This window comes from Gossypium hirsutum, chromosome D13 (assembly GCF_007990345.1).
Source record: "Gossypium hirsutum isolate 1008001.06 chromosome D13, Gossypium_hirsutum_v2.1, whole genome shotgun sequence".
NCBI classification, from domain to species: Eukaryota; Viridiplantae; Streptophyta; class Magnoliopsida; order Malvales; family Malvaceae; genus Gossypium; species Gossypium hirsutum.
In genome coordinates this window covers 58078701-58098083 of record NC_053449.1, presented here as the reverse complement: position 1 = coordinate 58098083, position 19383 = coordinate 58078701, and the positions used below count along the sequence as shown (strand labels likewise).

General features: G+C 31.9%; 2 protein-coding genes and 1 pseudogene across 2 annotated transcripts; all 3 read left to right on the top strand.

Moving 5' to 3' along the window:
• The first annotated feature begins 461 nt into the window (after nt 1–461).
• On the top strand, nt 462–1823 carry LOC107888327 (GATA transcription factor 15). Its single transcript, XM_016812397.2, has 3 exons — nt 462–791; nt 878–982; nt 1178–1823. The coding sequence occupies exons 1-3, from the start codon at nt 765–767 to the stop codon at nt 1571–1573; spliced, it is 528 nt and encodes a 175-aa protein (XP_016667886.1). The 5' UTR covers nt 462–764; the 3' UTR covers nt 1574–1823.
• Nucleotides 1824–2992: 1169 nt separating this feature from the next.
• LOC107888326 (protein DEHYDRATION-INDUCED 19 homolog 3-like) lies at nt 2993–5515 on the top strand. The gene is made up of 5 exons (NM_001326745.1): nt 2993–3068; nt 3235–3377; nt 3865–3942; nt 4293–4546; nt 5407–5515. The coding sequence occupies exons 1-5, from the start codon at nt 2993–2995 to the stop codon at nt 5513–5515; spliced, it is 660 nt and encodes a 219-aa protein (NP_001313674.1).
• A 2198-nt stretch (nt 5516–7713) lies between these two features.
• On the top strand, nt 7714–9441 carry LOC107890160 (protein DEHYDRATION-INDUCED 19 homolog 3-like; annotated as a pseudogene).
• Nucleotides 9442–19383: the final 9942 nt, after the last annotated feature.

Genomic DNA, 19383 nt, shown 5'->3' with positions numbered 1-19383 from the left:
CATTTCAATTATCCTTTATTTAAATTTAAGCTTTCTGACTTGTACTCAAGTTGTACAATAATTTCAATTCATTTCCCAGAAACTGTACAGCACCATTTTTTTTTTTTTTTGCTAAAGAACATTTCCACTTAACCTAAAACTTAAAAGGTAAAATAATATTTCTGAATTACATAATTTATTAACTAAATTTTAAAATTATTTCTATTTTCTAGAATTTATTGAAATAATTATATTAATTATTGTAGTTAACCACAAAAAATGGTAAATCATATTTATAAAAACAAAACAAAAACTCCCAAGTACTAAAAATAAATTTAACCATGGAGTTACCTCTCAGTCTCACTCCCCTCCATGTTGCCACGTGGATTGCGCCATCCTAAAAAAATTTGGCGGGTGTTTTTTCATTTTGATCAATATAGGAGGCGGCGCTTTGGTATACTAAGGGTGTTATCGTCTTTTCATAACACTCTATCTAGGGTTTTTGTGTCTATCCCTGTCGGTTCTCTTATCTCTCCGTCTCTCTTTTCATTTTTTGAATATGTTTTTTCCTTACTCGTTTTCATAACAAAAGCTTTTCTCTGTTCTTCGGTTTTGATCTGTGAAAGCCGAAAAGCTCTTTCCTTTCTATGTTTTATTTCCCTCTCTTATTTACATTTCTTTTAGTTACAAATTGGTACTTCTTTGTTCTTCAACCTCCAATATTCATTTTATTCCCCCCCTTTTGCTGTCCTGTTTAATGTAAGATCTGTTGGAAGAATTGGTTCATGGGTGTTATGGATCTTAGAGAACAGGTTGGTCAACAAAATCAACTTCAATTCAAACCTTTCTTTCTTTCTTTTCGTTTTAAACACTGATTTGACTGCTGTTTATGATTCAGGAATCATTGAATGAAGATACAATGAGTGAGACCATGAAGAAGTTTTGTACTGACTGCAAGACCACAAAGACCCCTCTTTGGAGAGGTGGCCCTTCTGGCCCCAAGGTATTTCATCATTTCAACTCTGGTTTTATTTATTGTCTTCTTTTAATATCATTTATTAGCTTTACTATAAACCCTTCACCTGTAAAGTTTTCATCTTTTTTTTTTCCCATACATGATTTTCTTTGGTCAATAATCAATTTATTAGGTCATTGTTGATTAATGGGGCTATGTATGTTTCCTTTTTGGTAATTTCAGTCATTGTGCAATGCATGTGGGATAAAATATAGGAAGAGAAGAAGAGCAATGTTGGGTTTAAACGAAGTATCAGAAAAGAAGAAAGTGAAATGGCATTTATCATCATCATCGTCATCATCATCATCCAGCACCGTCACAACAAGCTCTGCTTCTATTGCTACAACAAATGATGAGTCTGTTGATGACACGAAACCTAGTGGTAGATTTAGTGGGTTAGGTGAGGCTGTTAAGATCAGATTACTTGCTTTGAGTAGTGAAGTTTTGTTGCAAAGATCATCATCATTAACATGGGTAGTGAAGAAGCAAAGGTGTCAAAGGAGAAGGAAGGTAGGAGAGGATGAAGAACTTGCTGCTTTTTCTTTGATGGCCATGTCCTATGGCTTAGTTTTTGCTTGACAACTAGAGAAACACAGAATTAATCAACAGCGAAATTCGATTGAAAAATCAATGTATTTATGATGAAATGAGAGTGGTTTACTTTATTTAATTGCCCTACTGTCTCAAGTGAATATTTTTCTGTTGTCATGATTCAGACATTGTCCTTTGAGGATAGGATCAGCTTAACTATATATATGATTAAGTGAAGTAATAACGCAAATGTGTTATGCCTCTGTTTCTATAAATATAAACTACTTGTGTTAGAACTTTTTCCACGAACATGTATCGCAGCTAACACAAGGCACGTCCCTCTTTGTTTGGTTGCCGGGAAATGGAAAGAAAACTGAGAGAAGGGTTGTGTTATTATTATGGTTACCTTCATTTCATGGTTTGAAAATGAAGAGAGAAAGCAAAAGAAAGCACAATTCAAAATGGGAAAAACCTTGGGATTTAAACTTTATTTTGGAAATTCTTAGTGATACTTAAAAATTCATAATTAAGCTATTGTTTTGGTTCTTTTAACATTTATTTTCAATGATTAAAATTTCGATTCTGACTTAAATAACACGAATTCAAATTTTGTACATGTTATTACTTGAAGATTATTTTATTCATAATTGTATCAACTGGCAGTTGATCATCTTTGTAGCTCTAGAATGTTTTGGTTTATGCTCTTACCTATTATTTGGATATGCCAAGAAAGATGTGTAATCTAATGAAGCTACTACGAAATATTTACTCATGGGTGGGGTAAACTCTTCTATTCAAGTTCATGGTTTCTATTGACTATATGATTCATCCAGGGGAGAGGAGAGATTGAATTGAAATTTTGTCAAATACCTTTTCATCCAATACTTTAACATTTAGTTTATCATATATTAACCATTATTCAAAATCATCCAAATTAAACTTACATGCTTAATAGATGAAAAGTAAAAAATAATACAAATTAGAAATAATAAATATATGAAAAATAAAACAAAATTCACTAAAATATTCCTACTCAATCCATCGAAAAAAAATGTTGGATTAAACAATAACTGAACCCATAAGTTTTTATAATCTGATTAAGGTAGTGGGAGTATTTTTAATTTTTAATTTTACAAAATTAGAAAAATTAAAACGTAAAAAGGCAAAAGAAAATAAGAGTAATATAAAAGGCAAAGACTTGATAGATGAAATTTCCTCTTTCAACGAAATTCACTCTCGAAGAGGGACAACAACAGGCAGCTCTTCTTCCTTTTCTGCGTCTCATCATCAAACCCCAAACTCTTAACTAGCCTCTTCCTCCTCCTCTTTACTTTAATTTCATTTTGCTTTCACAAATCTAAGACCAGAGCTCCAAAAGATTGAATTTTTAACCCCTCAAATTAAAATCCTTCCTTTTTCGCGTTTTCGGTTGAAAATTTGTATAAAAAAGAGGGTGATTTAGAAACAATGGATGCTGATTCATGGAGTGCTCGTCTTTCTTCAGCTTCTAAGAGATATCAATCGGCTCTTCAATTACGATCTGGTAAGCTTTGGAAGTTCCATCGGTCTTTTTTTCTTGGGGGGGGGTTGTGTGGTGGAAAATGAAGGAAAAGGAAGTAGCTTGACTTAATCGATTAGGAGAAGCATCTTTTTTGCCTTTATTTTTTTAGAAAATGGTTTAATTGTGTGGAATTGGGTTGAAAGTGCAGATATGCTTATGGGGTTTGAAGAAATTGATGGAGAAGATGAAATAAGAGAGGAGTTTCGATGCCCTTTTTGTTCAGAGTATTTCGACATCGTTGGCTTGTGTTGTCACATTGATGATGAGCATCCAGTGGAGGCTAAAAATGGGGTAACGCATTCCCCCCCCCATTAATTTCTTAATACCCTTTTTGTTTTTATGTATATTGGATGGAGTTTTGGCGTGATCGTTCTCTTTGTAACTAATGTTTGTTTAAAGTAGCATAGCTCACTTAACCGAGTTGATATTTGAATCCGTATAGCCTGTTAAAAGGAACTAAAAAGTGTTTTGCCAAGTTTCAAATTTATAAGCTTTATGGACTTAAGTTACAAATCAGCTGTTATTTTACTTAATTGAGTCTCGTGATAGTTAGACTATATATGTTCATTATGAGATTTAAAATTTAGATGAACTAGTTTTGGACTATGAACTCAAGTTTAGCTAACCGGAAAAATTAACTCAAGTACGGAAAAATGGAGTTTTATAGTTATTGTTTATAGATTGTCTTGTCACGAGCTGTGTGAGTTTCTTTTATTCTAATGAGGAAAGGGTTTTATTGAATCTAATCTCCTTTCTTTATGGTTGTTTTCGTTTGCAGGTTTGTCCAGTCTGTGCAATGAGGGTGGGCGTTGATATGGTTGCGCATATAACCCTACAACATGGAAATATATTTAAGATATCCTTGTCTATTGAGTTATTTTTTTGTCTTTCTAGTTTCCTCTTTAAATTGTATAGAATAAGTTCTTTCTTTTCACGCACCACATGCACCTTGAAAATCATTATTGCTTTTTGCTAAATTTGTATAATGTTTCTCCTTTTTAGCTACAAGTTTTATCATCTTTGCTCCTTTTGATTGCTGGGACCATTTTAAAAACATTTAAGTTAGTATGCAAGATGACTTGCTCCTCTACTTCATTAATGTAGTAGTAGTAGTAGCATTACTAGCTTTGTTCGTGGAGCTTCGTCATATCCCCATCACATCAGTCTACGGACTTATATATTTTCATTTCCTTAACGGTTGGTTACATGCAGCGCAAGAGGAAATCACGTAAAGGTGGATCTCATTCCACGCTTTCTCTTCTGAGGAAAGAGCTGCGAGAAGGAAATCTACAGTCCTTCTTCGGGGGTTCTTCTTGTACAGTGTCTTCCAATTCAGCACCTGATCCGTTGTTGTCTTCATTTATTTTACCCATGGTTGATGACTTTGTTAGTGTCCAGCCTAACTTTTCTCGTGAAACAAGAACAACTAAGAAAAGTTCGGACGTGAATAAGTCAGAAAGGTAAGTTTCACTGTCTTTTAGAATCTGATCGTTCCTTTTGCCCCCATGTTGCTTGAGGCAGGTGTTTTATATGTGCATGGTCTTTTATCTGTTTGTTACTGGAAATCCTAGACAAACTACCTAATCTTACGATGGCCTCCTTGTGTGGTATGAACATCTCTTAAAGTTCTACCTTTAAGTTCTGTTTCTCAATGAGAAGCCATCTTTCAAGGCATAGTTTGAAAAGATGCAGCTTATTCAACTTGCCACTCTTATTAACATGATACAACTTTATTTTATGCATGTACAAATGCCTACATTCGTTATTGGAACAAGATGTTCTGGATCGTATCATGTATTTTGTTAAAAAAAAACTAACCTGGGTCACATATACGCTGCTGGTCCGGACTAGTGACTTCTGCAGCCCTATATCTTTAATCAAGGACACCATTGGCTTAATCTTCTGACATGTTGTTCTCACTTCAAAAGTTTCGCAATTTGGTATATGCAGAAAAATTGTTAGTGTAAGCTTGTAGTTCTACTATAGTGTTAATTATCCAGTTCCCTTAATGTACAAATGAATACATAGTATTTACGAATTAGACTTGGGTCATGAGACGGAGATGAGACTTGATGTTGTTCTTTGAGAAAGGGGATGAGATCTGTTCTGGTCATCCCAGTTTTTGTTTATTTATTTAGGTACTTCACATCAAGCTTTTAGTATTAAAGCCTTATTCAAATATTCAAAGGAAATTGATGATTTGTATTGCACGTTAGTTCTTGGGTGAACTACTACATGGGAATTTCTTGTCTGTCCTACCTGTGGATGATGTTTATGCTTTTATCAGCTTTCTCGTTCTGATAATTGGTTTTGGTGACAGAAATGTGAAGTCGTCTCCCCTTTCGGTAAAGGATCAGGAAGAGAAGGCAAAAAGATGCGAGTTTGTTCAAGGGCTGCTGTTGTCCACAATGCCTGATGAAATTTTATAAAACAGCGTTCTCGGGTTCAAATCGGTTGCTGCAATGGAATCGTGAACCTGAATCCCATGGGGAAATTGGGTTGACGATGAAGAGCCCCCCGGCAAGCAAACTTGCAAATCTACAGTTCATTACTGTGTTTGTAGTGAAAATGTTGAAATAAGGTTGGTAGGAATGAATGTAATTTTTTGCATATGTGGACTCTTTTAGTTGTTGTTAGACCTGATCATGGTTCCCACTTAATCTTTTAATCTCAGGTAATATGGTATGACGATATTTTTAAAAAAATGTTGTTTTCAACATGGAATATGGCTGAAACTCGATTATACTCGGCATAGGATGATGCATGTATATTAGTGGTATTTTACTTTGGTGGACTATTTTTTAGGTACATGTCTGAATGACAAGTTCAATTAGTTAACTTGGTGTCTGAAAATAACTCCCATGCCTTTGGTCCCAAGTGCTAGGATTGACAAAATTCTATCCATTTAGTAGGTTTTCTTCTTGATATATTTCAAATGTTGATGTATATAAATACAAGTTTCTAATGGTGGTATATATATAAAAAGAAGTGGGCCATTATTTGATTTTTCTTTTAATTAGATGAAAGATGGGTTGAAAGAAATTTCTTCTAGCCCACAATGTTCCATATCAATCCTAAATAGGTTTCGATACTTAAAAACATTGGCATTGAGGATCTTTCTAAATATATTCAAGAATTTAAAAGTGACAATAAAGCTTAACTCTTAGGTCAGACTTTGTAACATTAAACACTCGTCCCAATCAAAAATTGATTTCACCACATTACATTCTTCAATATTAGCTCGAAAGAACATATGAGAGAAGGGGATACTTTAATGTCATGGATGAAAGAGTGCTCCTCCTCCAGTTATAGTAGATCACACGACAACACATTGTGGGACAAAATGAAAATATATGGAGACAATAGATTTCCTTATCTTAATCATCTTCTAAGCATGATAAACTCAAATGGACCTTCATTTACTTGAATATGGAAATTAATAGTGGAGATGCAAGATTGGATTTTTGGAATCCACCATTACATCCATTACATCCATTAAAATTTTAGCTTTTGATTTTTAGAAAAATATTTTTCAAGAAAATTTCCTTTTTATCCCTTATTATTTTACAATTTATCTTTCCAAAAAGCACATTTTAACATAATGGTAAATATTATCAAAATTTTCAAAAATAATTTTTAGAAACACATTTTTCATAGCATTTTTCATTCTCAATATTTAACTTTATTATTATTATTATTTTAAACTAATCTAACTCACCAATACTCCGATCCAATGGTTAGCTAATGGCATGTCCCGTGGAGCTTTGGACATGATATTTTGTGATTTAGGTTATAGGTTGACTTGATTATTTATTTATTAATTAAAAATATTTTAATTTCTTTTTCTAAAAATATAAATAAAAGTATATTTTTCCATTCTAAAATTAAATAAATAAATTAATAAGTTTTTAAAAGTCGAAAATGAATCAAAACATTAGCTACTATCGATTTGCTTCTCTCCTAATTCAATAATTTAGTAACGCTTTGATTTGACTCCTTTTTTGAAGCTGATAACATATATCTATTTGAATCTTTGAAACTTAAAATCTTAAATACTTATCGAATTTTTTATCACTCGACTCAATATGTATAGATTGAAGAGTGATATTAAATGTAGAAATTTAAATCTCAACACTTGTAACTTTTTTCCTTATCTCGAGACTTGACTTATTACAAAAATCCTTTTTAAGTTTCTTCAATCAATGTTATGAATAAACAAATTGTTAATTTCTGTTTCAATTTAAATCTCATCATTTCCAATTGATTATTGAACTGGACTCACTAATGGCAGTTTAATTTGTTAATGTTCTGTTTGATTAGTCTCATTCGTCTCTTGATCCAGTCTGTGCAGTGAGGGTGGGAACATGGAAATATATTTAAGACATCCTTCTATTGAGTTATTTTTTTGTCTTTCTAATTTCTTCTTTAAATTGTATAGAATAAGTTCTTTCTTTTCACGCACCACATGCACCTTGAAAATCATTACTGCATTTTACTAAATTTGCGTAATGTTTCCTCCTTTTTACCTGCAAGTTTTATCATCTTTGCTCCTTTTGACTGCTGGGACCATTAAATTAGTATGCAAGATGACTTGCTCCTCTACTTCATTAATGTAGTAGTAGTAGTAGTAGCATTACTAGCTTTGTTCGTGGAGCTTCCTCATATCCCCATCACATCAGTCTACGGACTTATATATTTTCATTTCCTTAACGGTTGGTTACATGCAGCGCAAGAGGAAATCACGTAAAGCTGGATCTCATTCCACGCTCTCTCTTCTGAGGAAAGAGCTGCGAGAAGGAAATCTACAGTCCTTCGGGGGTTCTTCTTGTACAGTGTCTTCCAATTCAGCACGTGATCCGTTGTTGTCTTCATTTATTTTACCCATGGTTGATGACTTTGTTAGTGTCCAGCCTAACTTTTCTCGTGAACAAGAACAACTAAGAAAAGTACGGACGTGAATAAGTCAGAAAGGTAAGTTTCACTGTCTTTTAGAATCTGATCGTTCCTTTTGCCCCCATGTTGCTTGAGGCAGGTGTTTTGAATGTGCATGGTCTTTTATCTGTTTGTTACTGGAAATCCTAGGCAAACTACCGAATCTTACCATAGCCTCCTTGTGTGGTATGAACATCTCTCAAAGTTCTACCTTTAAGCTCTGTTTCTCAATGAGAAGCCATCTTTCAAGACCTAGTTTGAAAAGATGCAGCTTATTCAACTTATCACTCTTATTAACATGATACAACTTTATTTTATGCATGTAAAAATGCCCAGATCCATTATTGGAACAAGATGTTCTGGATCGTATCATGTATTTTGTTAAAGAAAAACTAACCTGGGTGACATATACGCTGCTGGTCCAGATTAGTGACTTCTGCGGCCCTATATCTTTAATCAAGGACACCATTGGCTTTATCTTCTGACATGTTGTTCTCACTTCAAAAGTTTCGCAATTTGGTATATGCAGCAAAATTGTTAGTGTAAACTATGTAGTTCTACGATAGTGTTAATTGTCCAGTTCCCTTAGTGTACAAATGAATACATAGTATTTACGAATTAGACTTGGTCATGATAGGGAGATGAGACTTGATGTCATTCTTTGAGAAAGAGGATGGGATCTGTTCTGGTCATCCCAGTTTTTGTTTATTTATTTAGGTACTTCACATCGAGCTTTTAGTATTAAAGCCTTATTCAAATATTCAAAGGAAATTGATGGTTTGTATTGCACGTTAGTTCTCGGGTGAATTACTACATGGGAATTTCTTGTCTGTCCTACCTGTGGATGATGTTTATGCTTTTATCAGCTTTCTCGTTCTGATAATTGGTTTTGATGACAGAAATGTGAAGTCGTCTCCCCTTTCGGTAAAGGATCAGGAAGAGAAGGCAAAAAGATGCGAGTTTGTTCAAGGGCTGCTGTTGTCCACAATACGCCTGATGAAATTTTATAAAACAGCATTCTCGGGTTCAAATCGGTTGCTGCAATGCAATCGTGAACCTGAATCCCACGGGGAAATTGGGTTGACGATGAAGAGCCCACGGCAAGCAAACTTGCAAATCTACGGTTCATTACTGTGTTTGTAGTGAAAATGTTGAAATAAGGTTGGTAGGAATGAATGTAATTTTATGTTGCATATGTGGATTCTTTTAGTTGATGTTAGACCTGATCATGGTTTCCACTTCATCTTTTAATCTCAGGTCATACAATATGATAATTTTTTTTTTTTAAATGTTGTTTTCAACATGGAATATGGCTGAAACTCGCTTATACTCCGCATATGATGATGCATGTATATTAGTGGTATTTTACTTTGGTGGACTATTTTTTTAGGTACATGTCTGAATGACAAGTTCAATTGGTTAACTTGGTGTCTGAAAATAACTCCCATGCCTTTGGTTCCAAGTGCTAGGATTGACAAATGGTGATGTATATAAATATAAAATATATATATAATGTGGAATTATTTGATTTTTTTTTCTTTTAATTAGATAAACGAAGGTAAATAAAGATAGGTTGAAAGAATTTTCTTCTAACCCACAGATGTTCCATATAAATCCTAAATAGGTTCCTGGATGCTTAGAAACATGGCATATTTCAGGATCTTTCTAAATATATTGATGAACTTAAGAGTGACAATAAGGGCTAACTACTAGTTAGACTTCGTAACATTAAACATTCGTTCCAAACAAAACTTGATTTCACCACACTACATGCTTCAATATTAGCTCAAAAGAACAAATGAGAGACGGGGATACTATTCTTACTAACTTTAATGCCATGGATCAAAGAGTGCTCCTCCGGTTGTAGTAGATCACAAGATAACACATTGTGAGACAAAATGAAAATATAAGGAGAAAATGGATTTCTTTGTTTTCACCCTCTTCTGAATTTACTTAAATTTAGAAACTAATAATGGAAATACAAGATTGAATTTTTGCAATCTACCAATCAAGAAAACTCATCTTTTTTAAAATATAATCCACAAAATGTCAAATAATTTTATCGAAAGCTTTGTTCATATCCAATTTGAGGACTCCACGAATACCTTGTCCTTCTTTTTTCTATTAGTAGAAATAAGTTCGGCTCACACCATTGATTGTCACGAAACTTCTTTCTCTTGATGAGTGAGGAGAGACAAAATCTCTCAAGAATAATCTGTAAAAGTTTACAAAAATTTTAAAAATAATCTTATAAATGATATTACCAAAGTTAATTTGTCTAAAATGTTGCACTGATTAAGGAGGAAATTTCTTTGACACCAAGGTAATGAGAGTTTTGTTGATTTCTTGTAACATACAACCTTTTTGAAGGAAGTCCTTCACCATCACTATGACATGCTTGTTCATAAACTCCCAATTTTCCGGGAAAAAAAAGAGTTGCAGATTTGCCATCAGCCTAGGTGCTTTTAAATGCCCCAGCATGAAGCAGCTTCCTAGATCTCATCTTTTTAAAAATTTTAATATATATAAATATTTCACTACTAAAAGTTTAATTTTAATTTTTTAATTCCTAATCTCTTTGATATATTAACTAAAATAAATTTATTGAGGACTGTTGTCTTTCTTCTATTTATTTAAGTATGTCTCGACTCCAAATAAATTACTAAAAGCGATTGACTAAAATATCATTTTGAAGTTTAAAATTAGGAAAGATATCCTATTTTTACATGAAATTTTATTATTTTATTTAAACTTAAATGAATAAATATCTCAAAATATACTTGAAAATTAATAGAATTTAGAATTTAAAGCTCTTCTTATGAGTTTATTTAATTTTCAATAGTTTTATAATTATAAAACATGTAGCAATTAATAATTTGCCTCTTGTATGGAAGCCTAAATATGGAGAAGATAAAAATCATAATTTTTGTACATTTTTTCAATAATATTGACTTCTCGAAAAATATTGTTTTACACTTCACAGGCTCTTAAGGTTTTAATAAATAAAACCATTCCAAACAAATTGCAAACAAATTTTTTCTACTCCAACAAACAGGAATCCCAAACTTTTTATTTTTTAAATTTAAAGATGATACATTGTAACTTATCCACAATAAGACATCATTTTCGTTTCCTAGAGCTCCCACACTCATCGTATATAATGAATTTCATCAAACAATAATAGCGAAAGCAAAGCAAAGGGAATTGCTTCATTTCCAATAAAGGTGTCTCCTTATTAATTTTGGTTAGTTTGGAGTCATATAGTTTTTATACTAACGACTAAATAATGTTAGCCATATAATATCTTCATTAAAAAAACAACAACAAAGATGTCGAGAAAAGTGATAAATGTCGGGGTTTCAATCATTCTTGTGGTAGGAGTTGTCATTGGCATTGTGTTTACTGTTCATCAAACTCGTAGTGATAATGAAACATTATCTCCACAAATGAATGTAGTGTCTAACTTTTGCTCATTTACTCATTATCCGGAATCTTGCTAGAAGACTCTTAGCTATGTCAATAGTACTGTTCCTAAACAGTTCATTGTGAAGGTTATCTTGGCAGCTAAGGAAGCAGTCAAGAAGTTCTTCAACTATTCTGACTCCCTATAGTTCAAGTTAAGAGCAACAACCTCACAAAGATGTTCTTAGATGATTGTAAGGATATGATGAACTATGTTGTTGATTCACTTCAAGCATCATACTCTAATATGGATGGTAGTGAATCAACAACATTAATGATCATATAAATGATCTTAGAACTTGGCTGAGCATTGTTATATCATATCATCAATCATGCTTGGATGGTTTTGAAGACAATAATTGTAACGACCTGGTTTCTAGTGGTGTCGGAAAAGGCAGTTTTGGGACCCCGTTTCCAAAAATTGAGTTCGTAAATATCTAATAAAGACATTTACGAAGTTAGTGTATTATTGAATTGGAATTTGGACAGTCAATTGAAACAAAGTTATGGTTAATTAAGGCCTAGGGACTAAATTGTAAAGTCTAACCGCTATGAATTTTTAATTAGTAAATGACTTGAGGATTTAAATTTCAATTAACCAAAGTTTTAAAACATCAATTATGCCATGTTAAATCCTATGTTAGTGGACGACATTCTTAATTAGTTATTAACTTAGGTTAATTAAGAATTATTTAGTAAAAATATGATTAATTAAATTAAATTATAAACTAATCCTTATATATATATATGTATGTTTGGCGGGAAGAAAGAGAATTCCATCTTCCCCAACCGAATTTGAGAAATAAAGAAGAGCTTGAGGCCATAGTCAAGGGTTTTGAGCTTTTTGGCTTTAATTTCAAGTAAGTCCCTAGCCATTTTTCTTTATTTTTTTATGGAAATTGAATCATGAGAGCTTGGTCTAACTAACCCATGTACTAATTTGAAAAGCTGTTAAAGTTTTAGAAAGTGGCCATGATAGAGAATTGAATGATTTTGGTATCAAATTGTTAGAAATTAAGCTTAGTACGTGAAAAGGACTAAACTGCGAAGCTTAATTGTTAGTTTTGTACATTAGGGACCAAATTGATAAAATGAAAAAATGTCATGAATAATTGATAGGGATAGAAAATAGAGGGCCCCTAATGGGCTTTGGTGAAATCAGATTTTAATCCAATGCTTTAAATTGAAAGTTATGCTTGTCCCGATTTTAGGGACTAAATTGAATATTTGTAAAATTTTTGAAAATCGCTATTTGATTTTGTTTCTATTGGAATTTGATAATAAGATGTGTTTTATGATTATTCATAGTTAACAACAATATCGAACCGTCGAGAGGGAAAGGAAAAGTGAAAATCATCGACGAGTGACGCGCGAAAATCTTGATTTGTACATCTATAATTTGGTCCTATTTTAGTCTCGGGTTAACAAAAGAGATTTCGTAAGTTCTTATAAGACCCGTAAATGATTATATATCATTTTATACACTTTTTCTAGTTACAGCTTCAATGTTTAATTGTTTGTAATTTGATCGTAGTAGCTACGGCATCGAATGGGGCATATTGTAACTCAGATCTAGCGAATGGGTCGGGTATCAAGGTGTTACAATAAAAACATCAAAGAAAGCATGCAAAAGGGTATTGTCTGTGCTAGTGAACTCACAGGTAATGCCTTGATAATAGCAACAAAGTTTTCAGACATTCTTTCCAAATTCGACATCCAGTTAAATATTACTAACTCCTGTAGACTTCTTTTCGTTGAAAAGAACGAATATCCCTCATGGTTTTCAGCTAAAGACCACCATCTCTTAGCTAGGATTGATAATAGCAACTTGAAACCAAATGTTGTTGTGGCTGAGGATGGTAATGGCCAACTGAAGACCGTTGGTGTTGTCACAGTCCGATTTCGACCCTAATCGGATATAGTGGTTTTGGGACCACGAATTTGGGTCTAAAAAATATTTTAATATTATTTTATATGTTTATTATGTGTTAATTTACATGTGTGAAAGTTTCGTGAATTAATTTTATTGTTTGTGTGCTTAATTTAATAAAAGGACTTAATCGCGTAAAATGTGAAATTGACTAATTAATGTGTAAAGTGCTAACTTGCGAATGTCTTTATAATGTGAAGTCCTTAATAGGAAATTAGGCCATTAATCAAGATAGTGGACGGCATTATGCTTATAATTTATAGTTTTTATATTATGTATAAAGGTTATAATAATATATTATATTATAAAGTTAATATATTAAAAGACAAACAAATTAAAAGCCACATTTTCATCTTATTTTGACCGGAACTAGAGAAAAGAAAAAGAAAGAAACCTAAGCTAGTTTCGGCCATCTTTTGAAGCTTAATTCAAGGTTAGTTTTTGTTCGGTTTTTGATGATTTTTACGTTTTTGAGATCGTTGCTTTGAATACTTCAAAACCCATGTCTTAATTTTGTGAATTGTTGATGATTTTGAAATGTGTCATTGATGAATACTTGAGATTTGTGATAGTTGATGATGAAAAATGAAAGATATGTGAAAGATTAACATGTTTTGTCTTTGAATTTTTGGTGAAATTGAGTAATTAGGGCTAAATTGTGAAAATAACTTTTTTAGGGACTAAAATTTGAAATAAATAAAATGTGTTGACTTGTATGAACACTAGGAACATTCGGCCCTAGTATGGTGTGATTAAATTTTGTGTATTTTGTGTTTTGTGCAAAAAAACTAAATTGTAAAAAGTGTAAAATGTTAGGGGTAAAATGGTAATTTGCCTATTTATGTATTTTTGGATTTAATTGAATGATTTGATGAATAAAAAGGCTAAATTTGAATATGTTTAGGTCAAGAAACGAAGAAAACGGAATTGGATTGGGAAAAAACGAAAGTAGTCAAATAGTCGAACGTGTCCGTCAATATCCAAGGTAAGTCAATTAGCAAATAAATGTTATCTAAATTAAATATATGCTTATTATATTTATTTTACATATGATAAGCTGAAACTTAATATATTCAAATTGAATGAAACTTTAAATTTTATTATTGATACCCGAATACAAGAATTTACTTTGGTAAGTTGATATTAATGATGCAAATTACATGTATGTTAGCTAAAGTTTGTTTAAAGTTCAATAATATAGAACTAATAGTGGATAATATATGTATATAGATGTATAAGTTCTTGAATTTAGTTAAAAGTATGTATGTTATATTTATATATATAAAGTTCGGATATATATATGTATATACATGAATAAATTCTTGAATTTAGTTAAAAGTATGTATGTTATATTTATATATATAAAGTTCGGATATATATATGTATATACATGAATAAATTCTTGAATTTAGTTAAAATTATGTATGTTATATTTATATATATAAAGTTCAGATATATATACATGAATAAATTCTTGAATTTAGTTAAAAGTATGTATGTTATATTTATATATATAAAGTTCGGATATATGTGTATATACATGAATAAGTTTTGAATTTAGTTAATGTTGAATGTTATATATGTTTACAAGAGGTTCGAATAGGTATGTATATATGAGTATAAATTCTTGGATTTTATTAAAAGTATGGATGTTACATATATATATGTGTAATATATTTGTATATGTTTGGATCGAATAAGCATGTATATATATATGTATAATTGCTTATATTGAGTATAAGTATGAAATTATATATTTATATGTTAAATTTGAAAATGTATGTGATTAAAAGTATAAGTACTTGTTTCGAATGTAAGTATAAAATTATATATGTATATATGTAAGATTCGAATATGTATATATGTACAAGTATAAGTTTTTGTATTGAAATGGGGTATGAAATTAATAGGTATATGTGAGATTCGAATGTTAAATGTACATAGTATGCTATAAGTTAAATAGTATGATATTAGTAGTAGTATCTAAAGTATGAAGTTATATATAAATGTGTTTGGTTGGATCATTGAGATATTAATGTTGGATTTGGTGATTGAACTTTATATATATCCATGTGGTTCAAGAATATAAGTTATAAATTTTGGGTTGAATTTTTATGTATGGATTTTATATACATATATAGTTTGAATATGAGTTACAACTTATGTGAAATGAGATTTCAGGCTTAGTGTCTAGAAGGCTTATCGCCAGTGAGATAATTCAGATTTTATGTCTAGCAGGCTTGATGCCGGTGAAACATTTCGGACTATAAGTCTAGCAGGCTAAAAGCCGGTGTACTGAATCAGGTTTTAAAACCTAGCAGGCTAAGTGCCGGTGATCTGAACCAGGTTATAAGCCTAGCAGGCTAAGTGCCGGTGATCTGAATCAGGCTATAAGCCTAACAGGCTAAGTGCCGGTGATCTGAATCAGGTTATAAGCCTAGCAGGCTAAGTGTCGGTGATCTGAATCAGGCTTTAAGCCTAACAGGCTAAGTGCCGGTGAATCTATTTAAATTAAGTGATTATTTGCATTGAGTATATATATGATTTTGGTTATATGTAATGGATAAATATATGAATATTTGTTTCTATATATTTGATGAGCATATAAACGTTCAGATCTTTGTGTTTAGTGAGTAAGTACGTATATTGGTTGTTATGAAATTGTTGGATATATATATGCATGCATTCGGCATATGTGGATTATAAGTATATATGTGCATTCGGCACATGTAATTGATAAGTATAAATATATGCTTTTGGCATATGTATTTGAATAATTATATATATAAATGCATTTGATGAAATGCAAGCGATAAGCACACTAGCAATCAGTACATGCAGTTAGTGAGTATGTTTATAACTTGGTTATATGCATATAATGAATATACATATGTTCATTTATACGTATTAATTAAATATACATTCTTTTAGATATCAACAAAATGGCTTAAGATAGCAATGTTTGAATAGTAATTATATTTGGTATTTGTGATCTCATAAATTTACTTAATGAATTATATGATTCTTTTATATCTATTATAGATATGCTAAAGACTTATTAAGCGATAAAAGTTTACTTTGTTAGTTTACGTCCATTTGTTTTATAGATAAAAACAAAATTGTAGGCTCGGGGATCGTCAGCAAAGATCATCACTCTATCTATTGTCTCGGTATTGAAATGTTTAAATTTTAACTTATGGCATGTATAGGCTAGATAATGTTTTGGAAGTCGTACTTTGATGTACTGTATATATAATTAATAGCCATACGAAAATGGCTTATTTTCTTATGGTTTAACGGGATTGAAATGTTATGTTTTGTTTTAAAAGGTTAAAGTAGAATTTATAATTATACTTGCTTAAAATTTGACTAAGCTTAAAATATTTCAATTTATATATATAAACAATGCTTATATTTTGATTTGGAAATAGTAGATTTAAACCTGTATTCAAACGAATTGTATATAAATGTTAAATTCTTGAATTCTACTGAACGTCTGTATTGAGTTGTGTTTTGTCTAGTAATGCCTCGTAATAACCCTAATTCGATGACGGATACGGGTTAGGGGTGTTACAGGTGTAGCCTTAGTTGATGCTTTCAAGAACTCCTATATCTAATATGTGATTTATATCAAGGGAGGAATCTATGATGAGTACATCACCGTAGGCAAACAATATACCAACACCATCATGTATGGTGATGGCCTAAGAAAAACTATTGGCACTGGTCGCAAGGGTGTCAAAAATGGTGGTGGAATTACCAATCGGCAAAATGTCACATTCAAATAAGTTTCTAAGAACTCTTAACCGTTATTATTTTTGGCCAATTAGGATGATAATTTTATTAATAGAAAAGGCCCTCTATATCAACCAATAACAAGGGTAACACATAATTATGGAGCAACCCATATATAGTTTCATACCCTTTGTAGGAGACAACTTAGGCTAGTTAATCCATCATAATTATTACCCATGATAATTTTTTGTAATAAAATAATTTCATAATTTTAATGGTGTAGTTACTATTGGGAATGGTTCATTGCCAAATCTAGGGGATTTTAGTGTCACGGGGCTAGACCTTTCGTCTCACAATCCGTGCGGCCTTAGGCGATCCGTTCGTCCAAACTCGCCCAATTCAGCCTTAACTCAAGTGAGGATTCTTTTAGAACTCCTCCAAGGCACCAATTGAAGAGCGGAAGTGATTTATGCCAAAAGAAGAACAACAAAGAACAACAGAAATAACGCTCGCAAAGTGTTTGAGTAAATGCTATCTATTTCTCTTATTCACAAAGAATAATGAAACAATGAATGGAGTGAGTACAACTGAGGGGGAGGCTCTCTATTTATAGTTGAGCTCCCCCAAAACCGACGGTCAAGATACATTTACATCGACAGATGAGATTAACCATATCCCTTAATTTTAGGGATTTATAATATATGCCTTATCAAATCTAATCTAATCTTTACAAGATATGATTCCCTCTATCTTTTAAGATTAGTTACCATATTAGCCTAAGTTGCCTTTTCTTCCTTATCGGGCCAACTAGGCTTCAATCTGACAGGCTTTTCCAATAATTCTTTGAATCGAGCAAGTTTTCGTAGGCTAAATGATCCCCATCTGAGCAATAGACCTCCATTGGATGCATTTGGTGCGATGGTCACGGGCTTTAAACTGCGGCCTGTGACACTAGAACATAGTTGGTCCTAAAAAGCACTAGGCGGTGGCTCTATGCGTTCAATCAAATAAATCAACCTTCTTCAATTGCAGGATAGATGCCTACCAAGACACCTTGTACAATCAAGCAAATCATCATTTCTTTCATAATTATGTAATCTTTAGAACCATTGACTTCATCTTCCGTGACTCCTCCACTATTATCCAAAACTCATTGATTATTGTAAGGAGGCCAATGGATAATTAATTCAGCACAGGACAAAGACTTCATTTATGCGAATATTGGTCCTGTGATCCAAAACTGCAAGATTGTCCTTGGACAAAAGCTCTTCAACGACAGGTTCAAAATTGCGACTTACTTGCAGGTCGTGGAAAAAATTCTTTGTAACTATTATCATGAGATCCACATTGGGTGACTTCATTAAGCCTAAAGGTTAGATGAGCTTTGAAGGACCTGACAAAGTCAATTACGAAAAACCCTCTACTATGCTGAGTACAACAATTGGTGGCTCTGGTGCTAACCTCAATGCAAATGTTAACTGGAAGGGTTATTACAAGATCAACAGAGTGATTGTCATGAAATTCACTATTCAATCATTCCTTTTGAACAATGAGAATTAATTTCCATTAATTGATATTCCTTTCACTAATGCATTGAGATATTAAAAATCATACAATCCATTAAATTAAATAGGAGAAATCAATTATAGGAGAAACTTAAACAAGCATAAGAACTTTATAATGTTCTCTTAGCATAAGAACTTTACAATGTTCTCTTAGCATATATAAATATCAAACAGAGGCACATCTTTTTTCATCATAGAATTTTTCTTTGTAGGCTTCTGTTTAGAGATCTCCTTAAGTCACCTAACTTTGGGTATGTATTTTGATTCTTTACTTGTTGCAATAAGACAATTCATATAAATTTGGATAAAGTTTTTTATTTGAAATTTTTGCATAATCATCTAAATCAGATTGATATTCAAATAAAATTTAGTAATTTTCTTACTTTTTAAAATAGGCATAATAACTTATTTGAGCCTCTAATTTTACAAGAAAAAAAAATCATTTTAGCTTCTCATTTAATTTTTCTCTTTTAATCATTAAATTTCCGTTGTTTGTCAAATCATCTCAAAATGGATAAAAAAGTTTAACATTTGTTAACTTTACTAACATGACATACATGTGTGAATATAAGAGGAAAGAATGAGAGATTTATATGAAAGTAAGTGATGAGTTCCTTGTATTAAAGGAGTTGATTAGTTCAATAGACAAATAAATGCTCCAATCAAAATTAAC

What these genes read in the sequence shown, in the direction of transcription:
- LOC107888327 (XM_016812397.2), top strand. Translation starts at nt 765, where the DNA reads ATGGGTGTTATGGATCTTAGAGAACAG. An exon ending in TTATGGATCTTAGAGAACAG is followed by an intron (nt 792 to 877) that starts GTTGGTCAACAA and finishes TTTATGATTCAG; the next exon opens with GAATCATTGAATGAAGATAC. An exon ending in GTGGCCCTTCTGGCCCCAAG is followed by an intron (nt 983 to 1,177) that starts GTATTTCATCAT and finishes TGGTAATTTCAG; the next exon opens with TCATTGTGCAATGCATGTGG.
- LOC107888326 (NM_001326745.1), top strand. Translation starts at nt 2,993, where the DNA reads ATGGATGCTGATTCATGGAGTGCTCGTCTTTCTTCAGCTTCTAAGAGA. An exon ending in GGCTCTTCAATTACGATCTG is followed by an intron (nt 3,069 to 3,234) that starts GTAAGCTTTGGA and finishes TTGAAAGTGCAG; the next exon opens with ATATGCTTATGGGGTTTGAA. An exon ending in AACATGGAAATATATTTAAG is followed by an intron (nt 3,943 to 4,292) that starts ATATCCTTGTCT and finishes ACGGTTGGTTAC; the next exon opens with ATGCAGCGCAAGAGGAAATC.